The 22,069-nt window shown below is 31.4% G+C and overlaps 1 protein-coding gene across 1 annotated transcript in view; it reads left to right on the top strand.

Moving 5' to 3' along the window:
- Nucleotides 1-19,498, top strand: part of LOC111678985 (tetraspanin-18) — a 48,575-nt gene extending 29,077 nt beyond the window's left edge. Inside the window, exons 4-7 of the mRNA XM_046952352.1 lie at nucleotides 6,704-6,832; nucleotides 18,585-18,659; nucleotides 18,732-19,019; nucleotides 19,081-19,498. Of these exons, the coding sequence (XP_046808308.1) occupies nucleotides 6,704-6,832; nucleotides 18,585-18,659; nucleotides 18,732-19,019; nucleotides 19,081-19,233 (645 nt within the window). The 3' untranslated portion in view covers nucleotides 19,234-19,498. The remainder of the gene's footprint in view (nucleotides 1-6,703; nucleotides 6,833-18,584; nucleotides 18,660-18,731; nucleotides 19,020-19,080) is intronic.
- The last annotated feature ends 2,571 nt before the right edge of the window (nucleotides 19,499-22,069 follow it).

Raw genomic sequence — 22,069 nt, 5'->3', positions numbered from 1 at the left:
GGTTAAATTTGGTTAGTTTTTCTTTTTATATAAATGTTAAGACACTCCTTTTCATCATTGCAGGTTATCGAGCATTTGTTTGTTACAAACAAATCTTGTGTTTTATTTTTGTAGTTTAGTAATAAAATATTTATGAGTTTTTATTTAATTGTAGCATATAAATAAATTATGCAACGTTTTGGAAATCCGGAAGATGTTGATGGATTTGATTTTTATGAAATTTCAATAATGATTTGTTTTTCTCACTAAGAATTGAGTTTTTACTAATTTTTGGTTCAGGGGAATAATTTATGCAACTTTTTGTGATCCGTATTAGATTTTTAGGAAGTTTCAATAAACATTTGTTTTTCTCACTAAGAATTGAATTTTTACTAATTTTGATTCAGGGCATAGACACTCGATCTATTCGATCCTTCTTCAGTAATAGTTATAATCGTTGTCTAGTCTTCTGGCATGTACATGTGTATGACTTCGGGAATGATTCGTCTTTACGTGAGACGTGAAACCTTATGGGATCTGCTCCTATGATATGCCTCTGATATGTCTCCGTTAGGATACACTGAATACGATTACATCCTTCACTTGTCTAACACTCTCATCATTTTACAATCGTGAGTTAAAAGAAAATGATTGGAACACTGAAGGATGCCTAAGATTTCTTCGAAATTAGGAGTTCAGAGGATATATTGCGGGGTATTTCCTAAGGTGTCACTGCCATTCCTCGTCTTAAGTAAAAACTCTTAGAATTCGTCCACACAAGCTAATAGTTGATTCTGGAAACTGGAATCCAACGTTATAACGTGGTCAAGGATGTTTGGGTTATCCTTGAGGACTTTCAGAACACTATCAAGAGGTTTTCTTTCATCTTTAACAAAAGAAGGTCTTCAGGGACCCTTGCTCATGGCTTGTGGTAACTGCTTACTCATTTTTTTAAGAGATTACGGGGAGGAATGTCAAGGCTTTTCCTTGAGGAACGATCGCGTCGTAGTTACATCCCTTTTTTACGGTTTTTGTTCCGAATCACAGAAGAATTCCATGACATGGACAACGTCGATTAGTATTTTCGGAGTTTTCCTTTAGGATTTTCCTGGACACTATTAAGAGGTTTTCATTCACTTTTAACAACCTTTTTGAATAAAATCTTCAGGGTCGCTTACTCATTGCTTCTGGTAACTGCTTTCTCATTTTTTCCAACAGATTACGGGAACTTTCCAGTACACTATCAAAAGGTTTTGGGACGATCTCCTCATTGTTTTAGCCCCCTTTTACAGTTTTTGTCTCGAATCACAGAAGAATGCCGTCTCTTTTGATTAGTATTTTCGGAGTTACTGGATTAACTGCGGATCCACGGGGAAGAGGAAAAAGGGAAACCCCTAAACCAAAAATGTTCCATACAAAATGTAAAAATGAGGAAACAGGAAAATATAAGAAAAATATCCACTTTCAAACGCTCTAGCTGGATTCGCGGCTGAACTGGAGATTTTTACATTCTGGTAATCCGGATGTACCAAACTGATCAAATACGGCATCAGTATTCGCAGACTAGCATTCGACGCACTATAGCCTGTTACTGAACATATAGAAGTAGGGTCCCCGGAGATTATAAAGCCTTGAATTTTAAACCTACTGACATGGCGTTTGGTAAGGATAAATTGCCCACTGGAGATTTAAGACATAAACCACCATCTACTAAAATATATCAATAGATGCTGATGAATCAATTCACTCGTTATACCCTCTGGGTGATGGAAAAATGGAAGAGATTGCGACAGATAGTCGACCTATAAGGGACAGTTAGTTTTTTGTATCGTATGTAGCACTGTCTTGGAAGCGTATGCCTGCTTGAAACAGACAACTCATGCTATGTCGTCCCAATCAACACGCCTCTACATTTCAATCAATTTAAGATATGTGGCATCACTTCTGCCGGGACGGTAAACTGGTTATAATTAAATGTTGCTTGTCTGTCTTCCCTTGATTTGACTTGGGTTCCAACTAGAGAACACTCTGGTACCACAGGAACCGGTAGCCCGCATTTCAGAGTTACGTACTTTTTTGTCCCAGTCCTACAGCATGTACATGGACCGGCAAAACCATGTACGCCACCGGCGAAGTACAATGGGGAGAACGTGAGCCGTCAATCAACTCACCAGAATCATGTACGCCACCGGCGAAGTACAATGGGGCGAATTTGAGCCGTCTAATCAACTTACCATGTATTTAAAAAAGTACCACAGAAAATTAAGGCCAACACAGCTGGTGTTCACGTAAAACACTTCGACATCTTTTATAAGCAGTTCTAGTACAAACTGCACCGAATGACAGTTAATTTCGTTACAGCTGATGTTGAAACTAAATTGGCATAACTAATTGACCTCATTTGACCTTAGCTCTAATAAAAAGTCACGCACGATATTTAATTTCTACCTTACCTTCCAAATTGCTATTTTTCACACTCTGTATGTCACGTACGATGGCATGGAAATGCCCATATGCAAAAATGAATGCGTAATTCTAAGTTTATGCCAATAATAAGTTCGTACTCCTATTGTAGGAGTTGACAAGACATTTACATATTTAGTACATGTTGTATAGATTATAGGAATAACAAATTTATCATAAATTAGTACATATACACATACGACTGCAACTATGTGAGCACCAACTCATTCATTTGTATGTTTAAATATATGCATTTAATTGACAACACCCTCGTAAAACCAGCATAATAATGATTGTTGTTGTTTGTTGTGGCAAAACAACATGTTTTGCAAAAATTTCTTTTCTTCTTTGAACAAAAAAAAAAAAACCAATACAGTTTATTGGCATTTACAACTTACAACAACAAAAATAATAATAAAGAGATAAACATGAAAAACTTTTCAAAAACATAAAAATGCAGTTGGTCATTACTTTTCAACACCAAGGAGAACATGATTAAGAGAAAAGTCAGTGATTTAATTCAAGTTAAATATAGTAAAAATCAATACTTAACACTTGAGTTGAGTGTTCACCCTCTTTAGATAATTTTAGAAATAAAGGTTAGAGCATATATTTGCATATTCTGCATAAGATAGCATATTTGGTTTTAACTTAATTTCCATTGTTATAATCATACACGTTTTTTTTTAATTTTCAATTCAAACTTTATTAGCTTAAAGCTTAGTATGCGTAGGCCAGCAAGTTGGTTTTCGAAAAAACTACTGTTGTGCCACAACTACACATACATACACATGTAAATAATCGTCGCCTAAACACTTAATCAATTACAGACCCATTCATTTCATCGAATTTACAATATGCCCGAAACGACGGATATAATAGACAAAAGTAAAATGTATAATAATGCTGCTGGTCAGTTGTTTTTCGTTAGTTGTAGTTAAAAGATTGAAGTTGTAAAACTGAAATCCTACAACTACAACTAAAAACTTTTCAACTATCAAACAAACAATGTTGTAAATGAAGTTTTAGCTATTTTTTTTCACAACAGAAGCCAGTCAATGAACTTAAATTAATAATAGTACATATCTAATGTTTACACCAAAGAAAACAATAATTATTGCATCAAAAATTTTAAAAGTAAATGGAAAAAATGCATGCAATTTAAAAATCTTAAAATTGTAACTTTTTTAAATGTAGTCCTAATGTTTGTTTATAATAAAATATAATAGTAGCGAAATTGTAAACCACAATTTAAAATAATGGATAATATTTCATCAAAACAAATAATTACAATTGAAATTATACAAAGAAATTATTGCCCTACAGGAGATTAAAGGAAAATTGGTTTTAAATATGAATTTGTAACATATAATTAAAAATTTTTTTGGCCTTACAAACTGTGGTTATAAACTATACCACTTTAGTGCGGAGGGAATATTGAGTTTTTGCTGATGTTTGTAACGCACAATAATATTGGTCCTATATCCACCTTAAAGTCCGTCTGTCTGTCCGTCCATATAAACCTTGTAAGATAATTCAATGAAATTTGTTATTGTCCCAGGGACGAAGCCTATTAAAAATGGTTAAGATCGATCCATTATTTCACCTAGTTCCCATACAACTGAACCCAGGAATAGGGCTAATAAACCTTGTAAACCAAATACAGGTCGCAATTTTGGAAAAATTTCAATGAAATTTACAGCATGATTTGCTATGGTACCGTAGACGAAGCCAGTTGAAAGCCTATCTATCTATCTATCTATCTATCTATCTATCTATCTATCTATCTATCTATCAATCTATCTATCTGTCTATCTATCTGTATATCTATCTATCTATCTATCTATCTATCTATCTATCTATCTATCTATCTATCTATCTATCTATCTATCTATCTATCTATCTATCTATCTATCTATCTATCTATCTATCTATCTTCTATCTATCTGTCTATCTATCTATCTATCTATCTATCTATCTATCTATCTATCTATCTATCTATCTATCTATCTATTTATCTACCTATCTGTCTATCTATCTATCTATCTATCTATCTATCTATTTATCTACCTATCTGTCTATCTATCAATCTATCTATCTATCTGTCTATCTATCTATCAATCTATCTATCTGTCTATCTATCTGTATATCTATCTATCTATCTATCTATCTATCTATCTATCTATCTATCTATCTATCTATCTATCTATCTATCTATCTATCTATCTATCTATCTATCTATCTATCTATCTATCTATCTCTCTATCTATCTATCTATCTATCTATCTATCTATCTATCTCTCTATCTATCTATCTATCTATCTATCTATCTATCTATCTATCTATCTATCTATCTATCTATCTATCTATCTATCTGTCTATCTATCTATCAATCTATCTATCTGTCTATCTATCTGTATATCCATCTATCTATCTATCTATCTATCTATCTATCTATCTATCTATCTATCTATCTATCTATCTATCTATCTATCTATCTATCTTCTATATCTATCTATCTATCTATCTATCTATATATCTATCTATCTATCTATCTATCTATCTATCTATCTATCTATCTATCTATCTATCTATCTATCTATCTATCTATCTATCTATATATCTATTTATCTATCCATCTATCTATCTATCTATCTATCTATCTATCTATCTATCTATCTATCTATCTATCTATCTATCTATCTATCTATCTATCTATCTATCTATCTATCTATCTATCTATCTATCTATCTATCTATCTATCTATCTATCTATCTATCTATCTATCTATCTATTTAACTATCTATCTATCTACCTATCTACCTATTTATCTATCTATCTATCTATCTATCTATCTATCTATCTATCTATCTATCTATCTATTTATCTATCTATCTATCTATCTATCAACAAATTTAGCCGTTCTTACTTCTGTGGTAAATCTGGTATGAATAGAGTTAACCCTGATCATAGCCAGTCTGGGTCCGGTGCACTCATTGAAAAAAAACATCTAGCACACTCAATATATGGTATACGGATGGGTAAGGCTCTCATACACATACATCCATCCGGTATGATATAGACTTGACACCAATTCATTTCAAACGCTTCGTGCCACAGTCTATTCTCTGTGGGGTATCTGTTTCGCCAACAGCACCGAAATTAATCCCAATTTAGGATTTTACAGTGTATCAGACTTTTCGCTAACATTCTTTTCCTGTGAATTTGGTTAAAAACCACAGTCAAAACGTGCATTCTGAAGGGACCTCTTCAGTAACCGGGACAATTTCGATGCTCTGCAGCTACCGGTTGACCCCATGTCAAGTCTTTTCCAACAAAAGCAGACATATGATTATCCCTAGTTTATAGTGTCGGCAAAGCCAACTATATTTGAAAACATCAAAAAAATAATCCTAACATATCTTAATATATGAAATATACAGGTTCAGTGATTAACTTTTATTATTTTTCTCAAAAAATTTCTAAACTTTGACCGAATGCATAGAAGAAGTATAAACGTTGCTGTAGGGTATTTAAAAATATATAAACGAAAATTTCAGATTACTTGCAATATGAAACTTTTCTTTATCTTTCTTGAGATTTTTTCTTTAAGACAAGTCATTAAGGTATTTAATACCTACAAAGGAAAGGAAAAAAAAGAAAACCAAAGTCAAAATTTCGACGAAGAAAATAATGCTACTTCAGCAGAGATTCCAAAACTTTAAGAATCTGAATCTGTTTTAACTATTCTGAAGGAATGACAAGAAGTACATACACAAATTCCCAAAGAAATGATAAAATAAAACCAAAGTCCGAATTTCGGCGAAGAAAATAATGCTACTGCAGCAGAGATACCGAAACTTTAGGAATCTGAATATCATTTAACTATTCTGAAGGAGGAACGAGCAGTACATAAACAAATTCCCAGTTGTTCATATTAGGGCGAGAGAGAAAGAGAGAAGAAAATATCTCATTTACACTTTGGCAACTACTGGTTTACTAGATTATTCAAAATGTAACTGACTTGAAGTACATACAACTATAAATATATATATTTTTCGTGCATTTACCTACCAGCTTTAATAACACCCAGCTGATGATAATGAGAATAAAAAGAAAATCCAAAAAGTATCATATTTTCTAGGTTGTAATTAAAAGAAATAAGAAAAAAGCGTTTAATTAAATCATCAAAAAAGAAATAATTTATTAAATTTTTATAACAATTTGTAATATTTTATTCTTTTCTGTTTTTTTTTTCTAGCAATTTACCCAACCTCAAGTTATTGAACAAATGGCTTATGTTCTGATAGCCATTGGTGGTATAATGTTTTTAATGAGTTTCCTGGGTTACTGTGGGGCCATACGTGAATCTAGATGTTTATTGACAACGGTAAGTTTATGTCAACGTACTTTTGAACATTTTCTAAAAGGTATTAACAAGAATCCTTAAAAAATTATTATTTCCTGGTTACGGAAACCAAAATAAAAAAATATAGTGTGTAATTAATTTAAGAGGGTTCATAGCAAAAAATTTTATTTTTCTAGGAATTCTAGACTTAAATTGTGTGATTTTTTTTTTTTAAATTTACTTGTCATTGCTTTTTGAGGTGGTTTAAGTTCAAGTATTTTCAATATTGTTTGTCATCTCATCATTGTCATGTTTTTTTTTCTCTTTTTCATTATATGTATGTACATATTTCCATTGTTTCCACAATTTGTGTACAAGTTTAATTTAAGCTTTCTGTTGTTTTTTAGGGAGAAAGTTTTTTGTATTTGTATCTTGATTTTTTTTTTGAGTGTCAACATGTTTGGTGTTGTCCACTGCAAGTGGAAGTAAATATTCACTTGACTTACAACAAAATATTGTAAGTGGTGGTGACTTTCCTATCAATCGTTCAATGATCAAGTGTATAATAACAATAATGTTTACGAGTTCATTTATATGCACTAACCATTACATACATATTTTTAAATATTCCCACCTTCAAAATAGGGGGGGCATTCGTCATACCGATAACACACCTAAATATTAGTAAAACACCCATAAAATAATACACGTATTCTGGATCCTTATTAGATCTAGAATTCAAAGCATTTGAAATGCGTTGAAATTCTTAATTCACTTTCTATCTCTGTAAGTACTAGACTAGTACTGTTGTAGTAGTTCAGAGAAGTTTTCTGGTGCTGTTGCCTTCTCAACACTATTCATATTGTTTCATGCTACGCGACTTATGGTTGAGGCTCACCACTCAACTTGTCGGGGGAATTATTGAGTTTAAATTGACTTTGGCAATTCTTACATTTTTTCGACATTATCTCGGCATAAAGAGGTATCCAAATTTACTGGCTGGGTATTTCGTCTCTAGATGCTGTTGCCGAAACAACAAGGACATCTAAGTAGTGTGGTTGTGCGGGCTTAAAGAGGTTAAGGAATACACTGGAATGATCATTAGTTGATGGGAATTGCATTCTCGAGAATGAAATCTTTAATAGCATCATTAGGGAGGGATACCAGAAGATTAATTTCTGTCTATCTATTAATCTATCTATTTATCTATTTACCTATCTATCTATCTATCTATCTATCTATCTATCTATCTATCTATCTATCTATCTATCAATCTATCTATCTATCTATCTATCTATCTATCTATCTATCTATCTATCTATCTATCTATCTATCTATCTATCTATCTATCTATCTATCTATCTATCTATCTATCTATCTATCTATCTATCTATCTATCTATCTATCTATATCTATCTATCCATCTATCTATCTATCTATCTATCTCTTTGTCTATTTATTTTTGTATCTATCAGGTTCCTTTGGCCACTGATCCAATTGGAGCAAACTGATAAACAAAATTGTTTACTTAAAAATATTGACACCAATGTTGTTGTATTCTCTTAGTTTTAAAGTTGTAGTAACTTTTGTTCACGTACATCTTTTGATTTTAAAAACTAATTAATAAGCTCATCACTAAATATAATTTATAAAACATAAACACTTATTATTACTAAAAAAACTCTTTAATAATTCCACTCATTTCACATATTTATCATCAAATAAATTTTAAACCTAAAACAAACTCAATCTCCTCCACCTATTAAATCAAAATAATATGAAATATTTATTGTATTGCATCATGTTACAACATCAAAATGACAATAAAAAATAACTTTTTTTTTTTTTTTGTTTTAACATTTTTACATATGACCCCATAAATGTACGTTTGAGTATCTAAAAAATACACAATGCAGAAGAAGATACATAAACATACGTGTTTGTTTATACATTTTAATATGCGAACCCTGAACTCAATGGGCAATGTGAATGTTTAGGCATAAATTAACAATAATAACAAAGAAATAAAAGAGAGAAACAAATAATAAAAAAAATATGAAAAGTAAAATTATTTTTGTTTACTTGCATATATGTACCTACATATAAATATATATGTATTAATGTAAAACAATTGAAAATAACTAAAATCTGTAACGACAATAACCAAATGCTGGTAGTGATTAATGTCCCATCAAAGGCCCACATGACCTATATTTATGAGGGTGTAAATAGTAATAGTTTTATTTTTAATAGTTTTTATGAATAGATGTTATATTCATAATTATGTTTAAATTGATTTATATTTTGAACATTAAATATCTATGTATTTTTTTCAAAGCTTTACCTAAGGTCTGGTCTACAGTATAATCCGGAATTAATTTTTATCTATAATCTAGACTTGGGTCCTTGTGATATTTAGACTTTTCTATAGTCTGCACTTTTGTTTCCTTTACAAATCATTTATAGTCACTGCTATAATCTCTTCTATAGACTAAACTATATGTAGTCTTTTCTATAGACTGGACTATAGTCTCGTCTATTGTCTGTACTTTAGTCTAGTCCATAGTCTGGATTGGAGTCTCATATATAGTATAGACTGTAGCCTCTTCTATAATATGCACTACAGTCTTATTTATAGTCTCTAAGCTTTATGTAGTCTCTTCTATAGACTGAACTACAGTCTCGTCAATAGAGTGGACTATAGTCTCGTATGTGGTGTCGTCAGTAGTCTCTTTTATTGTCTGAACTGTAGTCTAGTCTATAGTCTGGACTGTAGTCTCTTCTATAGTCTGAATTATAGTCACATCTATAGTCTTATCTATAGTCTGAGCTACAGCCTCGTCTACAGTTCGAACTTTATTATGCACTATAGTCTGGACTATAGTGTGGACTATGGTCTGGACTATAGTCTGTTCATATCCATAGATTTCTCACAGCAACAGGCTGGATCTAATACCATAAATACTACATCTGACGAGTGAAGTTTCCGGCCAAAACGGAGTCTCTTCGACTGAAGTGAACTACCACGTAAACCAACCAACCAATAGTCCGCACTACAGTCTCGGCAATAGTCTGAAATATATTCCAGACTTAATTTTGTGTTATATTCACGATTATTGCTTTGACCTTTTCTATAAGTAAGGAATACAACCAAAGTTGCGTGCCCTAATATTGACCATACCTTTTTTTAAATAAATAGTTATTCCAAAATGTAAATAAAAATTTCTTTATTTGCAAAAAATATATAACGTTCACGCTGCACAAAAATAAATTTTATTAAATTTCATATAAAAATACAAAAAACACTCACGAAATAAAAGTGAAATTTTTTATCATGATCCATGCATCTATATATCTATCAACAAATAAAATATTATGTTTGTTTTAATTGAATAAATAAATTATTAAATTTTATTAACCAACGCAAACATATTATGATGATGAATAGTAATAAACATGTATATCACACAAATAAACGGAAATTGAATTAAACATTCAAACCTAAAGATGAAATATAAATAAACTTGTTATTATTGCTCAATAAAATAATATAAAATCATCGCCAACATCATCATATCCAGCTGTAGCAGCAACCAACAACTGCAATTTCATGTGTAACAAGACACATTTAACACATGTCATCTTCTTGATTTCAAACAACCAGAAGAGTTAAACAAAAAATATTGAATTGAAAACTAAAATAGGTTTTCTTGAACCCAAAACTTAAATTAGTGGTTCAGTTCATTCGCTGTGGTTAGTTTTTTTATTTCGTTGGTAGGGTGATGGATGCATGACATGTTGGTTGAAATTGTGTGAAAAAGATTGTTGTAATCAAAAACACAAAAATACTTTAAACATGACAACCCAACAAAACACAAAACCAAAATACTAAAATTGTTAATAATATTTGTTATGGATTGTTTTAATTTTTCTGTGTTTGTTTTTTTTTTTTGCTTTGTTTCTTAAGATGAAGTTTAATTATGCAATATTTTATTTGAAACTGCATTAACCGGTTATTGTAATTTATATTTGGTAAAAATGTAAGCATTTTAAGCCATATACGCTTAATTATTGCATTGCACTATGGTTTAGTGAGTGTTGAAATATAAAGGAAAATGTTTAATTAAGTAATTAAATAAATTTTGAAAGTAAATAAGTACGATTATAGGTAGTGTTAACACATTGGGCAGAGATTTAAAAGTCAGAGAATAAAGCAATTATAATTTAAGCCAAGGAAATAGTTCAAATTATAGCCAAGACCTTAGTCCAGACTTTAGACGACAGAGCAGGCAGTAAACGTAGTACAGACTATAGAAGAGATAAAAGATCAGTCTAGACTATGGACCAAATCCAGACTTTAGAACAGTATATAATCAAGACAACAGACTAGACTATATCCTATATATACTACATAGACTATGGACTAGACTATAAATACGCTAGACTATAGACTAGACTATTGGCTAAACTATAGCCTAGACTATAGACTAGACTATAGGCTAGGCTATAGACTAGAATATAGACTAGACTATAGACTAGACTATAGACTAGACTATAGACTAGACTATAGACTAGACTATCGACTAGACTATAGACTAGACTATAGACTAGACTATAGACTAGAATATAGACTAGACTATAGACTAGACTACAGACTAGACTATAGACTAGACTATAAACAAGACTGTGTTATTGTTCTAAAAAAAGTTTAAAAACTAAATTCGGTTAAAAAATGTTCTTATAACAAATATTTAACAGACAAACACCCACTGTATCATTTAGTACATTCATTTTAAAGTCCATTAGACGGGTTGTTTGTTTTAAAATTAAACAATTGTTTTTCTTTTTCGTACAATTATGGTAGGTAGATTGGTTGTTTTGTTAGTTGTTCAATTTCAGTTCATATGCAGAGATTTCTATCTATTTATCTATAACTACTACTATTTCTTGTTTAATTTCAATTCAAGATACGTTTCATATTATTCAGTTGCTATTGAGAACACGTGCTCGTTTTTAAACATGGTACCTCTGGCCATATTAATATAATTCATAGATGTTTGTGTATTTTAACAAGGTATAGTTGTTTATTTTTTACTAGTAGCTAAAATATTTAATTATTTTTAAAAAGTATATTTTTTTAAACCAAACATTTAACAAAAATCGGCAAATATATAAAAATGCATACACTGTATAAAGCGTAATCAATGACAAACCGAAAAAATAGCAAACATTTTTGTTAAAAAGCTAAAATTTAGTTGTTGTAACAAATAGCTGTTTAAACACAATAACGGTAAATTAAATAAAAACAAAATGTTAAGAAGGTCATGAAATAATAGAGTTGGACCTTAAGTGCACTAATTTGTATGAATAGCACCTCATTTATTTCACCTGCTAACTAAAACACGCATCATACACATTTTTTGTTTTCTACAACTTCATAATATATATAACAAGTCTAAAATCTATTAATTATTTATCTATAACTAAAGATATACATACATATATGATAAGGTTACTGCTTTAGTTTAAAATTCAATATGGATTATTTTTAAAAGAACCTTCGCCAAAATTTAACAAATTGTTATAATAAAGCATAAGTTGTTAATAAAGTCTATATAGTATTTGCTACACATTCCATTTGTCTAATATCTAATTTATATCTTCCTTCTAACATAAAGATTCGCAAATTCAAGTCTGTAGTTATGAATGAATGGGAAAACTATAGACAGATATTTGAAATGATTTGCTTCGTTGCTTTTCAATTTGTATGCGTTCAAATAAACGGTCATTGTATTTTTGAACATTTTTATAATCTACATACAAACTGCTGTTGTTGGATTGGTCTTGTTGTTTTGTCGTTACGTAGTATTTTGCATTTTAGTTGATTGTACTTTTATTAATATAAAAGTACTTACTCTGTATATGTAAGTCTACGCTGAAAAAATATGTAGATTTTGTTTTCTTAGCTATACAATTTTTAGTGCAAACGAGGCATGGAACATTTAGTACATTATTAAGTACCCACACGAGTTTTTCAGTTCTTTTTCTAAATTATAGATCTATGATAGTATATAGTCTAGTCTGTAGTCCAGTCTATAGACTCGTCTATAGTCTAGTCTATAGTCTAGTCTGCAGTCCAGTCTATAGCGTAGTCCATAGTGTAGTCTATAGTCTAGTCTATAGTCAAGTCTATAGCCTAGTCTGTAGTCTAGTCTATAGTCTAGTCTATAGTCAAGTCTATAGTCTAGTCTATAGTCTAGTCTATAGTCAAGTCTATAGTCTAGTCTATAGTCTAGTCTATAGTCAAGTCTATAGTCTAGTCTATAGTCAAGTCTATTGTCTAGTCTATAGTGTAGTCTATAGTGTAGTCTATAGTCAAGTCTATAGTCAAGTCTATAGTGTAGTCTATAGTCTAGTCTATAGTCAAGTTTATAGTCTAGTCTATAGTCTAGTCTATAGTCTAGTCTATAGTCTAGTCTATAGTCTAGTCTATAGTCTAGTCTATAGTCTAGTCTATAGTCTAGTCTATAGTCTAGTCTATAGTCTAGTCTATAGTCTAGTCTATAGTCTAGTCTATAGTCTAGTCTATAGTCTAGTCTATAGTCTAGTCTATAGTCTAGTCTATAGTCTAGTCTATAGTCTAGTCTATAGTCTAGTCTATAGTCTAGTCTATAGTCTAGTCTATAGTCTAGTCTATAGTCTAGTCTATAGTCTAGTCTATAGTCTAGTCTATAGTCTAGTCTATAGTCTAGTCTATAGTCTAGTCTATAGTCTAGTCTATAGTCTAGTCTATAGTCTAGTCTATAGTCTAGTCTATAGTCTAGTCTATAGTCTAGTCTATAGTCTAGTCTATAGTCTAGTCTATAGTCTAGTCTATAGTCTAGTCTATAGTCTAGTCTATAGTCTAGTCTATAGTCTAGTCTATAGTCTAGTCTATAGTCTAGTCTATAGTCTAGTCTATAGTCTAGTCTATAGTCTAGTCTATAGTCTAGTCTATAGTCTAGTCTATAGTCTAGTCTATAGTCTAGTCTATAGTCTAGTCTATAGTCTAGTCTATAGTCTAGTCTATAGTCTAGTCTATAGTCTAGTCTATAGTCTAGTCTATAGTCTAGTCTATAGTCTAGTCTATAGTCTAGTCTATAGTCTAGTCTATAGTCTAGTCTATAGTCTAGTCTATAGTCTAGTCTATAGTCTAGTCTATAGTCTAGTCTATAGTAGTCTATAGTCTAGTCTATAGTCTAGTCTATAGTCTAGTCTATAGTCTAGTCTATAGTCTAGTCTATAGTCTAGTCTATAGTCTAGTCTATAGTCTAGTCTATAGTAGTCTATAGTCTAGTCTATAGTCTAGTCTATAGTCTAGTCTATAGTCTAGTCTATAGTCTAGTCTATAGTCTAGTCTATAGTCTAGTCTATAGTCTAGTCTATAGTCTAGTCTATAGTCTAGTCTATAGTCTAGTCTATAGTCTAGTCTAGTCTATAGTCTAGTCTAGTCTATAGTCTATAGTCTAGTCTATAGTCTAGTCTAGTCTATAGTCTAGTCTATAGTCTAGTCTATAGTCTAGTCTATAGTCTAGTCTATAGTCTAGTCTATAGTCTAGTCTATAGTCTAGTCTATAGTCTAGTCTATAGTCTAGTCTATAGTCTAGTCTATAGTCTAGTCTATAGTCTAGTCTATAGTCTAGTCTATAGTCTAGTCTATAGTCTAGTCTATAGTCTAGTCTATAGTCTAGTCTATAGTCTAGTCTATAGTCTAGTCTATAGTCTAGTCTATAGTCTAGTCTATAGTCTAGTCTATAGTCTAGTCTATAGTCTAGTCTATAGTCTAGTCTATAGTCTAGTCTATAGTCTAGTCTATAGTCTAGTCTATAGTCTAGTCTATAGTCTAGTCTATAGTCTAGTCTATAGTCTAGTCTATAGTCTAGTCTATAGTCTAGTCTATAGTAGTCTATAGTCTAGTCTATAGTCTAGTCTATAGTCTAGTCTATAGTCTAGTCTATAGTCTAGTCTATAGTCTAGTCTATAGTCTAGTCTATAGTCTAGTCTATAGTCTAGTCTATAGTCTAGTCTATAGTCTATAGTCTAGTCTATAGTCTAGTCTATAGTCTAGTCTATAGTCTAGTCTATAGTCTAGTCTATAGTCTAGTCTATAGTCTAGTCTATAGTCTAGTCTATAGTCTAGTATAAGTCTAGTCTATAGTCTAGTCTATAGTCTAGTCTATAGTCTAGTCTATAGTCTAGTCTATAGTCTAGTCTATCTAGTCTATAGTCTAGTCTAGTCTAGTCTATAGTCTAGTCTATAGTCTAGTCTATAGTCTAGTCTATAGTCTAGTCTATAGTCTAGTCTATAGTCTAGTCTATAGTCTAGTCTATAGTCTAGTCTATAGTCTAGTCTATAGTCTAGTCTATAGTCTAGTCTATAGTCTAGTCTATAGTCTAGTCTATAGTCTAGTCTATAGTCTAGTCTATAGTCTAGTCTATAGTCTAGTCTATAGTACAATCTTTATTCTTGTCTATGGTGTAGTCTATAGTCAGTATATAGTCTTGTCTATAATCTACTCTATAGTCTAAGCTATGGTCTAGTCTATAGTGAAGTTTATAGTCTAGTATATAGTCTTCTCTAACCTAGTTTATAGTCCAGTTTTTAGTCCTGCCTGTGGTGTAATCTTTAGTCTGGTGACCAATATGTTAAACCTAATGATTGAACTTTGACATTGTTGTTGACAATATCATTGAAATAATTGAACAATTTTCTGAAACCATGACATGACAAAACAAAACAAAAATGCTCAATAGAAGATATTAACGAAACCAGATGTGATCAGATTGAATTTGGTCTGTGGGCAGCACTATTTATAAAATTTTAATTTCTTCCAGTGTTTGGCTATAGTAAAGTATAGTATAGTAAGTAAAGTACATTCCTTTCACATCACCTCCAACAATGCGGTAGCAATTTGTTGTTGATATATTTGTATGTTTTTATATTCATATTAGATTCACCTGTTTAGATTTATGTTTAATGTCTGCAGCAATTGTTTATTTGAGCGGTGGTTTCTTTGACTGTCTGACTTTTTGTTTTGCCCGTCCAACCATCCGACTGTCTGGTTGTTGAGGTGATATTATGAACATTGGCCAATATGATGTTTAACTAGGAGTACACGATGCCAAGCCCATAAAAATGTGTGATACTTGTTGGTTTCTTTTTTCTATAGATTTAAGTGTTAAGTTTTCTAAGCAGACAACAGAGTCAGTTTTATTTACGTATGTACGTGAATTATGCTAGATGAACAGAAATTTATAAAATTGGCAAAGTTTTTAATCATTTTCTCGAAAAAAATGTTCATAAGCTTGGGGATTCTGAATTCCCTAACAGGTATAAATATTTAAAATTAATCTCTAGGGATGATAAAAAGATTATGTTCATAGTTATTATTTACAATTTTGTTTTTGTTTATCTGTTATTTAGTGTTAAATAACACAGGCGAACTAAAATTTTCCGAAAGATTGAGCAGCACTGAAAATTTATCTTTTTGGATATTTTTATGACGTTATACTGTGACTACTTTTTTAAATTAGTTTTATTAATCACAAGTTCAATCTATCGGCTTTGAAACAAAGATTTAACCTTTATCCAGTCATCTTCCTTTTTAGAAATATCTTAATCTAGAGTTGGGATCAGCCATAAGTTGATAAAACTGAATTTCTTACTTTATTTCATAATTATTTCCAGCTTAGGGTTAAGATATCTCGAATAAGAAATAAGATGTATCAGATGTTTAAACATTATTTAGAAGGCAATACATTGGACTTACAGATTACATGTGGTCTCCGATATATAAGTTGTTAGTGTTCTAGTCTGGTAGACCGTAGATGGTGGGTTCAATTCCCACCTGAGGCACTGACTAAAAACGCACAACATTTATTCAGATTTAATGTATATACATTCTCCTTTCAAACTACCTAACTATCAATTACATAAAATGTTACTTTAGAGTAGTCCAGACTATAGACTAGATTGTAGTCTGGACTTTAGTTTAGATTGTCGACTTTATTCCGGGTTGTGGGCTACACTTAAAACAGTAAATGTTACTTTAGAGTAGTCCAGACTATAGACTAGATTGTAGTCTGGACTTTAGTTTAGATTGTCGACTTTATTCCGGGTTGTGGGCTACACTTAAAACAGTACTGTGGACTAAATAAAAGTCGATTAGATTACATTTTTTGTTTTCTTACTTTGAATTATAGTTCAGACTGTAAAATAGATAATAGTACCGAATATAGACTAAACTATAGTCAAAGCTATAAAACGAACATTATACCAGATTACAGTGTAAGCTATTGTCCAGATAAACTAAACTATCCAGGCTTTAGACTAAACTTTAGTTTAGAGTATAGACTAAACTAGAGTGCAGACTAGAAAATTGACTGAAATATCGAACAGACTATAAACCTTATAGTCTGAGTAAAAGTGTGTATTGTGACTAAACTATAGCACCGACAAGAAACAAGGCCTTATTTAAACTATAGTATAAACTATAGGCCAGACTGTAGACTAAACTAAAGTAAAGATTTGGACTATAGTTTAGACAATAGACTAAATTATAGTATATACTAAAGATAAAACTATAATCCGGACTATACGATAAACTATAGTCCAAAGTATAGATTAAACTTTTGTCCTGACTATAGACCTAACTATACTCTAGACAATAGACTACAATAGACTATACACGAAACTATAGTCTGGACTACAGATTGAACTAGAGGCCAGACTATAGGTTAAGCTATAGATCAGACTATAAACTAAGGTATATGTCAGACTATAGACTAAAATATATTCCAGATAATAGACTGAACTAGAGGCTAGACTACGGATTAAACTATAGTCAAGACTATAGACTAAACTATAGTCAAGACTATAGACTAATTTGTAGTCCTAACTATAGACCTAACTATGGTCTAGACTATATACTAGACTATAGTCCGAACAACAGACTAAACTAGAGACCGGACTGTAGATTAAACTATAGTCCAAATTATTGACTAAACTAGAGACCTGACTTTAGACTAAGCTATAGTCCAGACTATAGGCTAAACTACAGTTCATACTATAGACCTAACTATGGTCTAAACTATAATCCAGACTATATACTAATCTATAGACCGTACTACAAACTGAACTAGAGGCCAGACTAAAGACTAAAGTAAGCACAGGCTGTACACTAAACTAAAGTCCAGACTATAGACCTAACTATGATCAAGACTGTAGATAAAACTATAATCCATACTATAGACTAAACTATAATCCATACTATAGACTAAACTATAATCTGGGCTACAAACTGAGCTAGTGGCCAGACTATAAACTAAGCTATAGGTGAGACTGTAGACTAAACTATAGTCCAGATAATTTACTTAACTAGAGGCTAGACTATAGACTAACCTATAGTCTTGACTATAGCCTAAGCTTTAGTCCAGACTATAGACCTAACTATGATCCATATTATAGACTAAACAATAATCTGGGCTACAAATTAAGCTAGTGGCCAGACTATTAACTAAGCTAAAACGCAGACTGTAGACTAAACTATAGTTCAGATAATATACTAAACTAGAGGCTAGACTACAGACTTAGCTATAGTGCAGACTGTAGACTAAACTATAGTCCAGACTGTGTTTATATTAGTTTACGATTTTTCTTTTTTAAATTTTGTTCGTCGTTGTAATTACTAAACTAATTTTAAGTTAAATAAACCAATCTGATTTTGTTTTTTCTTTATCTTTTGATATTTTTTAGTATGGCGTTTTCATGATCTTACTATTAATAGCTGAAATCGTTGCTGGTGGCTTAGCGGCATTTTATAAAGAAACGGTAATTAAAGCAATTTGAAAAAAAAACTAAAATCCCTTGATAGGAAATTTATTAAATTTTGATTTATTATAGGCACGCAATGAAAGCAAAGGTTTCCTACAATCAACCATTACCAAATACTATACAACAGCTGAACACACTGATGCTGTTACTCTTATGTGGAATCAAATGATGAGCACTTTTGGCTGTTGTGGCGTTGTGGATTATCGTGATTTTGAAACCTCTGCGGGTTGGATGAATGGCAAAGGTAATCACACCATACCTGAGGCCTGTTGCAGATTAAAGGATATTAAAAATTTACTACCCGAAGATGAGAGTTGTGTGACAAATCCCAATGAAACAAATAGTTTTTATTTAAAGGTATTTTATATGAAATTTTTCAACTCCCTTTTGATGTTAATTAATTTGTTTATTATTTTAGGGCTGCTATGATGTATTTACCGAATGGATTATATCCCATCGTGAAATAATAATTGCTGTTTTATTCGGTGTGGGTGTAGTACATCTATTGGCCATTTTCTTGGCCTTTTGCCTTTGCAAATCCTTTGCCAAATATCATGGCATGAGACTGTAAACATAAATCTTCCCTAATAAATCATTTTTTTTTAATTGTTTTATTATTTACTTAGTAGAAACAAGGACCATTTAAACAAATTATAAAACAAAAGTCAATAATAAATTAATTACTTGAAATGTTTACTAAAGGACTTGTTGTCTTTAAAAAAAAATTTTCAAATTTTGACAATTTTTTTAATAATTAAATATTTACTGTTTAGTCCTTTTTTTAAATTAATATTTTAAAATTAAATATCGTTTTGTTAACAGAAAAAAAGACATTCCAATTTTATTCTTATATTTTTATAAAAACAAACAAATTTTCTTTATTGTTTTTAAACCTAAAAATTCTTTAATTTTCGTTAAGTTTTATTTCTTATTTTTATTCATTACTAAGTTTTAGTAAATATTTTATATATTATTTTTTTTGTTATTCTTTTATATCTTTTGCTAAAACGCTCGTTTTGTATTATAACAATTTTCCACTCTCAACATCACAAGTTTTATATAATTTTTTTATATATATAATTAAATTTATATTTTTACTTTTTTAATTTTAATTAATTTTTAATGTAAAAAAAACGAAATGAATATAAAAACTAAAAACCATTTATCAGAACATCCCTGCAAGATATTTGAATTCTAGTTTAGTTTGTTAAAATGAAGAAAAAAATCTTAATTACAAAATTTATTGTTAAATTTCTTTATAATTTTTTTTTTATTAATTTTTAAGTTGTTTTACTTTTTGATGAATTAAATTTGCAACAAATTAATACGAATATGTTTTGAATAGTTTGTAATATATTTAAAATTGAAATAAAATGTAAAATTTTTTTATTGCATTTTATCTTTTAAAGAAAAAGCATATCAGTTTTAAAAAATGTATAAATTTTAAAAATGAAAAATTTAGTTAATAAATTAATTGATTAGTTAATAAAACCCTAAAATAAAATGGTTTTTGTTATTTAAATTATAAGATATTAAAATATTTTCAAATTTTCACTAGACTATTGACTGCAGTACAGAGTAGAGGCAATGCTGTAGACATAACTATAGTCCAGACTATTGGTTAGACAATAGTCTAGACTCTTAGCTAGAGTAGAGTCTAGGCAAGACTATAAGCTTTATATAGTCTTGCCTAGACCAAAAATTAAAGTAGACTAATTGCCAGACTGTATACATGGATGGTCCGGTCCATATACGAGCACTTTGCTCAAGTTCTTGAGATATCTTATCTCTTACAATTGCTGCTCCTTTGCTTAACTTCCGAGATGTAAAACATTAGATGGGACCTGTTAAGCCGGCAACAAAACCTAGAGACGTATCCGGTAGACCGAAGTACGAATCCTTCAAATATTCTGGTCCCCCCGGGGGCATGTTACCTTGGCGAGAGATCCGCATTGGTGTTATTGCAATCCCGGGGTATAAAGAGGTGCCCAATACCTCTGGTCTGACTGAAAAATTGGTTGTTTCAGTCTACTGTTTGGCTTAGTCCTTGCATAGATTGGCAGATGTCAGACAGAGGCTCACGTTAATACTCTCGACAGTCTGTCGTAATTTTGGTATGAACAGAGTTTAATCAGAACCCTTCCGTCTATCCATCCCGTATCATATACGACACTAACTCATTTCCAACGCTTAGTTCCAGAGTCAATCCTCTGTGGGGTATCTGTTGTCTTTGGCAACATCAACAAACTTATCTCGAAATATTGACTTTACTTTACATCAGTCCTTTAACCTTCAACTTAGTCTTCCCGCGAATTTGGTTTTAAGCCACAGGATCCAAAAGGAACCTCAACCAACTGATTAGCCAGGACGTAGTCCTGGAACCAGAATATGTGGTTCTCTGGTTAGACCACATGTCAAATCATACCAAGGACAAGCCGAGGAGTGAAGTGACATCGCCCCGGATTGCAATACACCAATATAGGATCTATCATCTAGGAAACATGGAACGGGAGGTATGTATTTCAGATTATAGAATAGACTATAGTCCAGAATATATGTAGATTATAGTCCACACTATAGACTTAACTATAAGTCACAATACCAGCTGACTACAGCGCTGACTTTTTACTATACTATTGTCCAAACTACTGAATAGATTGCAGTCCACATAATAGTCAACAGTCCAGTATATAAGATGTAGAATAGTCAATAGTGTTGTAGCAACATGGGAATCTTTGTCGATAGTCAAGCAGCACTTCTCTCACTAAAGTCTTATGCTAACGTTTCCCTATTAGTTAGACAATGCAAAAAGGATCTGTCAAGGCTGTGTCCCCTGGCTGACATTACCGTTATTTGGGTTCCTGCGCATAGGGACTTCTGTGGTAATAAACAGGCAGACGAGACTCCCAGAACGGGATCTGCTCTTCGCATTTCGAACGATGTTTCATCAGATTATTTCCTCAAAAGGTTGAAAATAGGTGAAATAACCTAAATACATGTAAAGGAACCAAGTTATTGTGGCCCTCCTTCAATGGGAAACGCACAAGACACCTTATAAACCGATGTAGGCAGGATATATCGAGACTGATAGCAGTAATAACAGCATACTGGCTAATAGACATGCAAGTCTGCTTGGACTCAATTTCAATGGTCACTGTCGCAAAGACGATCAAAAGGAAGAAAAGGTATTCCATCTCCTCAGTGAATGAATGCATTTCTCTGACCGTAAAGAGAAACCGCTTTCTTGTCAATTACTTTATATCTTACCTTGGTGAGATACCTGAGTCTATGCTTAATGATATCCTCTCACAGCTATAGGCTGGATATAATACTATAAATACTACATCTGACGAGTGGATTGGTCCGGTCAAAACGGAGACTCTTCGATTCTACTTTACAAAACGCGT

This window comes from Lucilia cuprina, chromosome 5 (genome assembly GCF_022045245.1).
Source record: "Lucilia cuprina isolate Lc7/37 chromosome 5, ASM2204524v1, whole genome shotgun sequence".
Lineage (NCBI taxonomy): Eukaryota > Metazoa > Arthropoda > Insecta > Diptera > Calliphoridae > Lucilia > Lucilia cuprina.
This window is presented reverse-complemented; position numbering and strand designations above follow the sequence as displayed.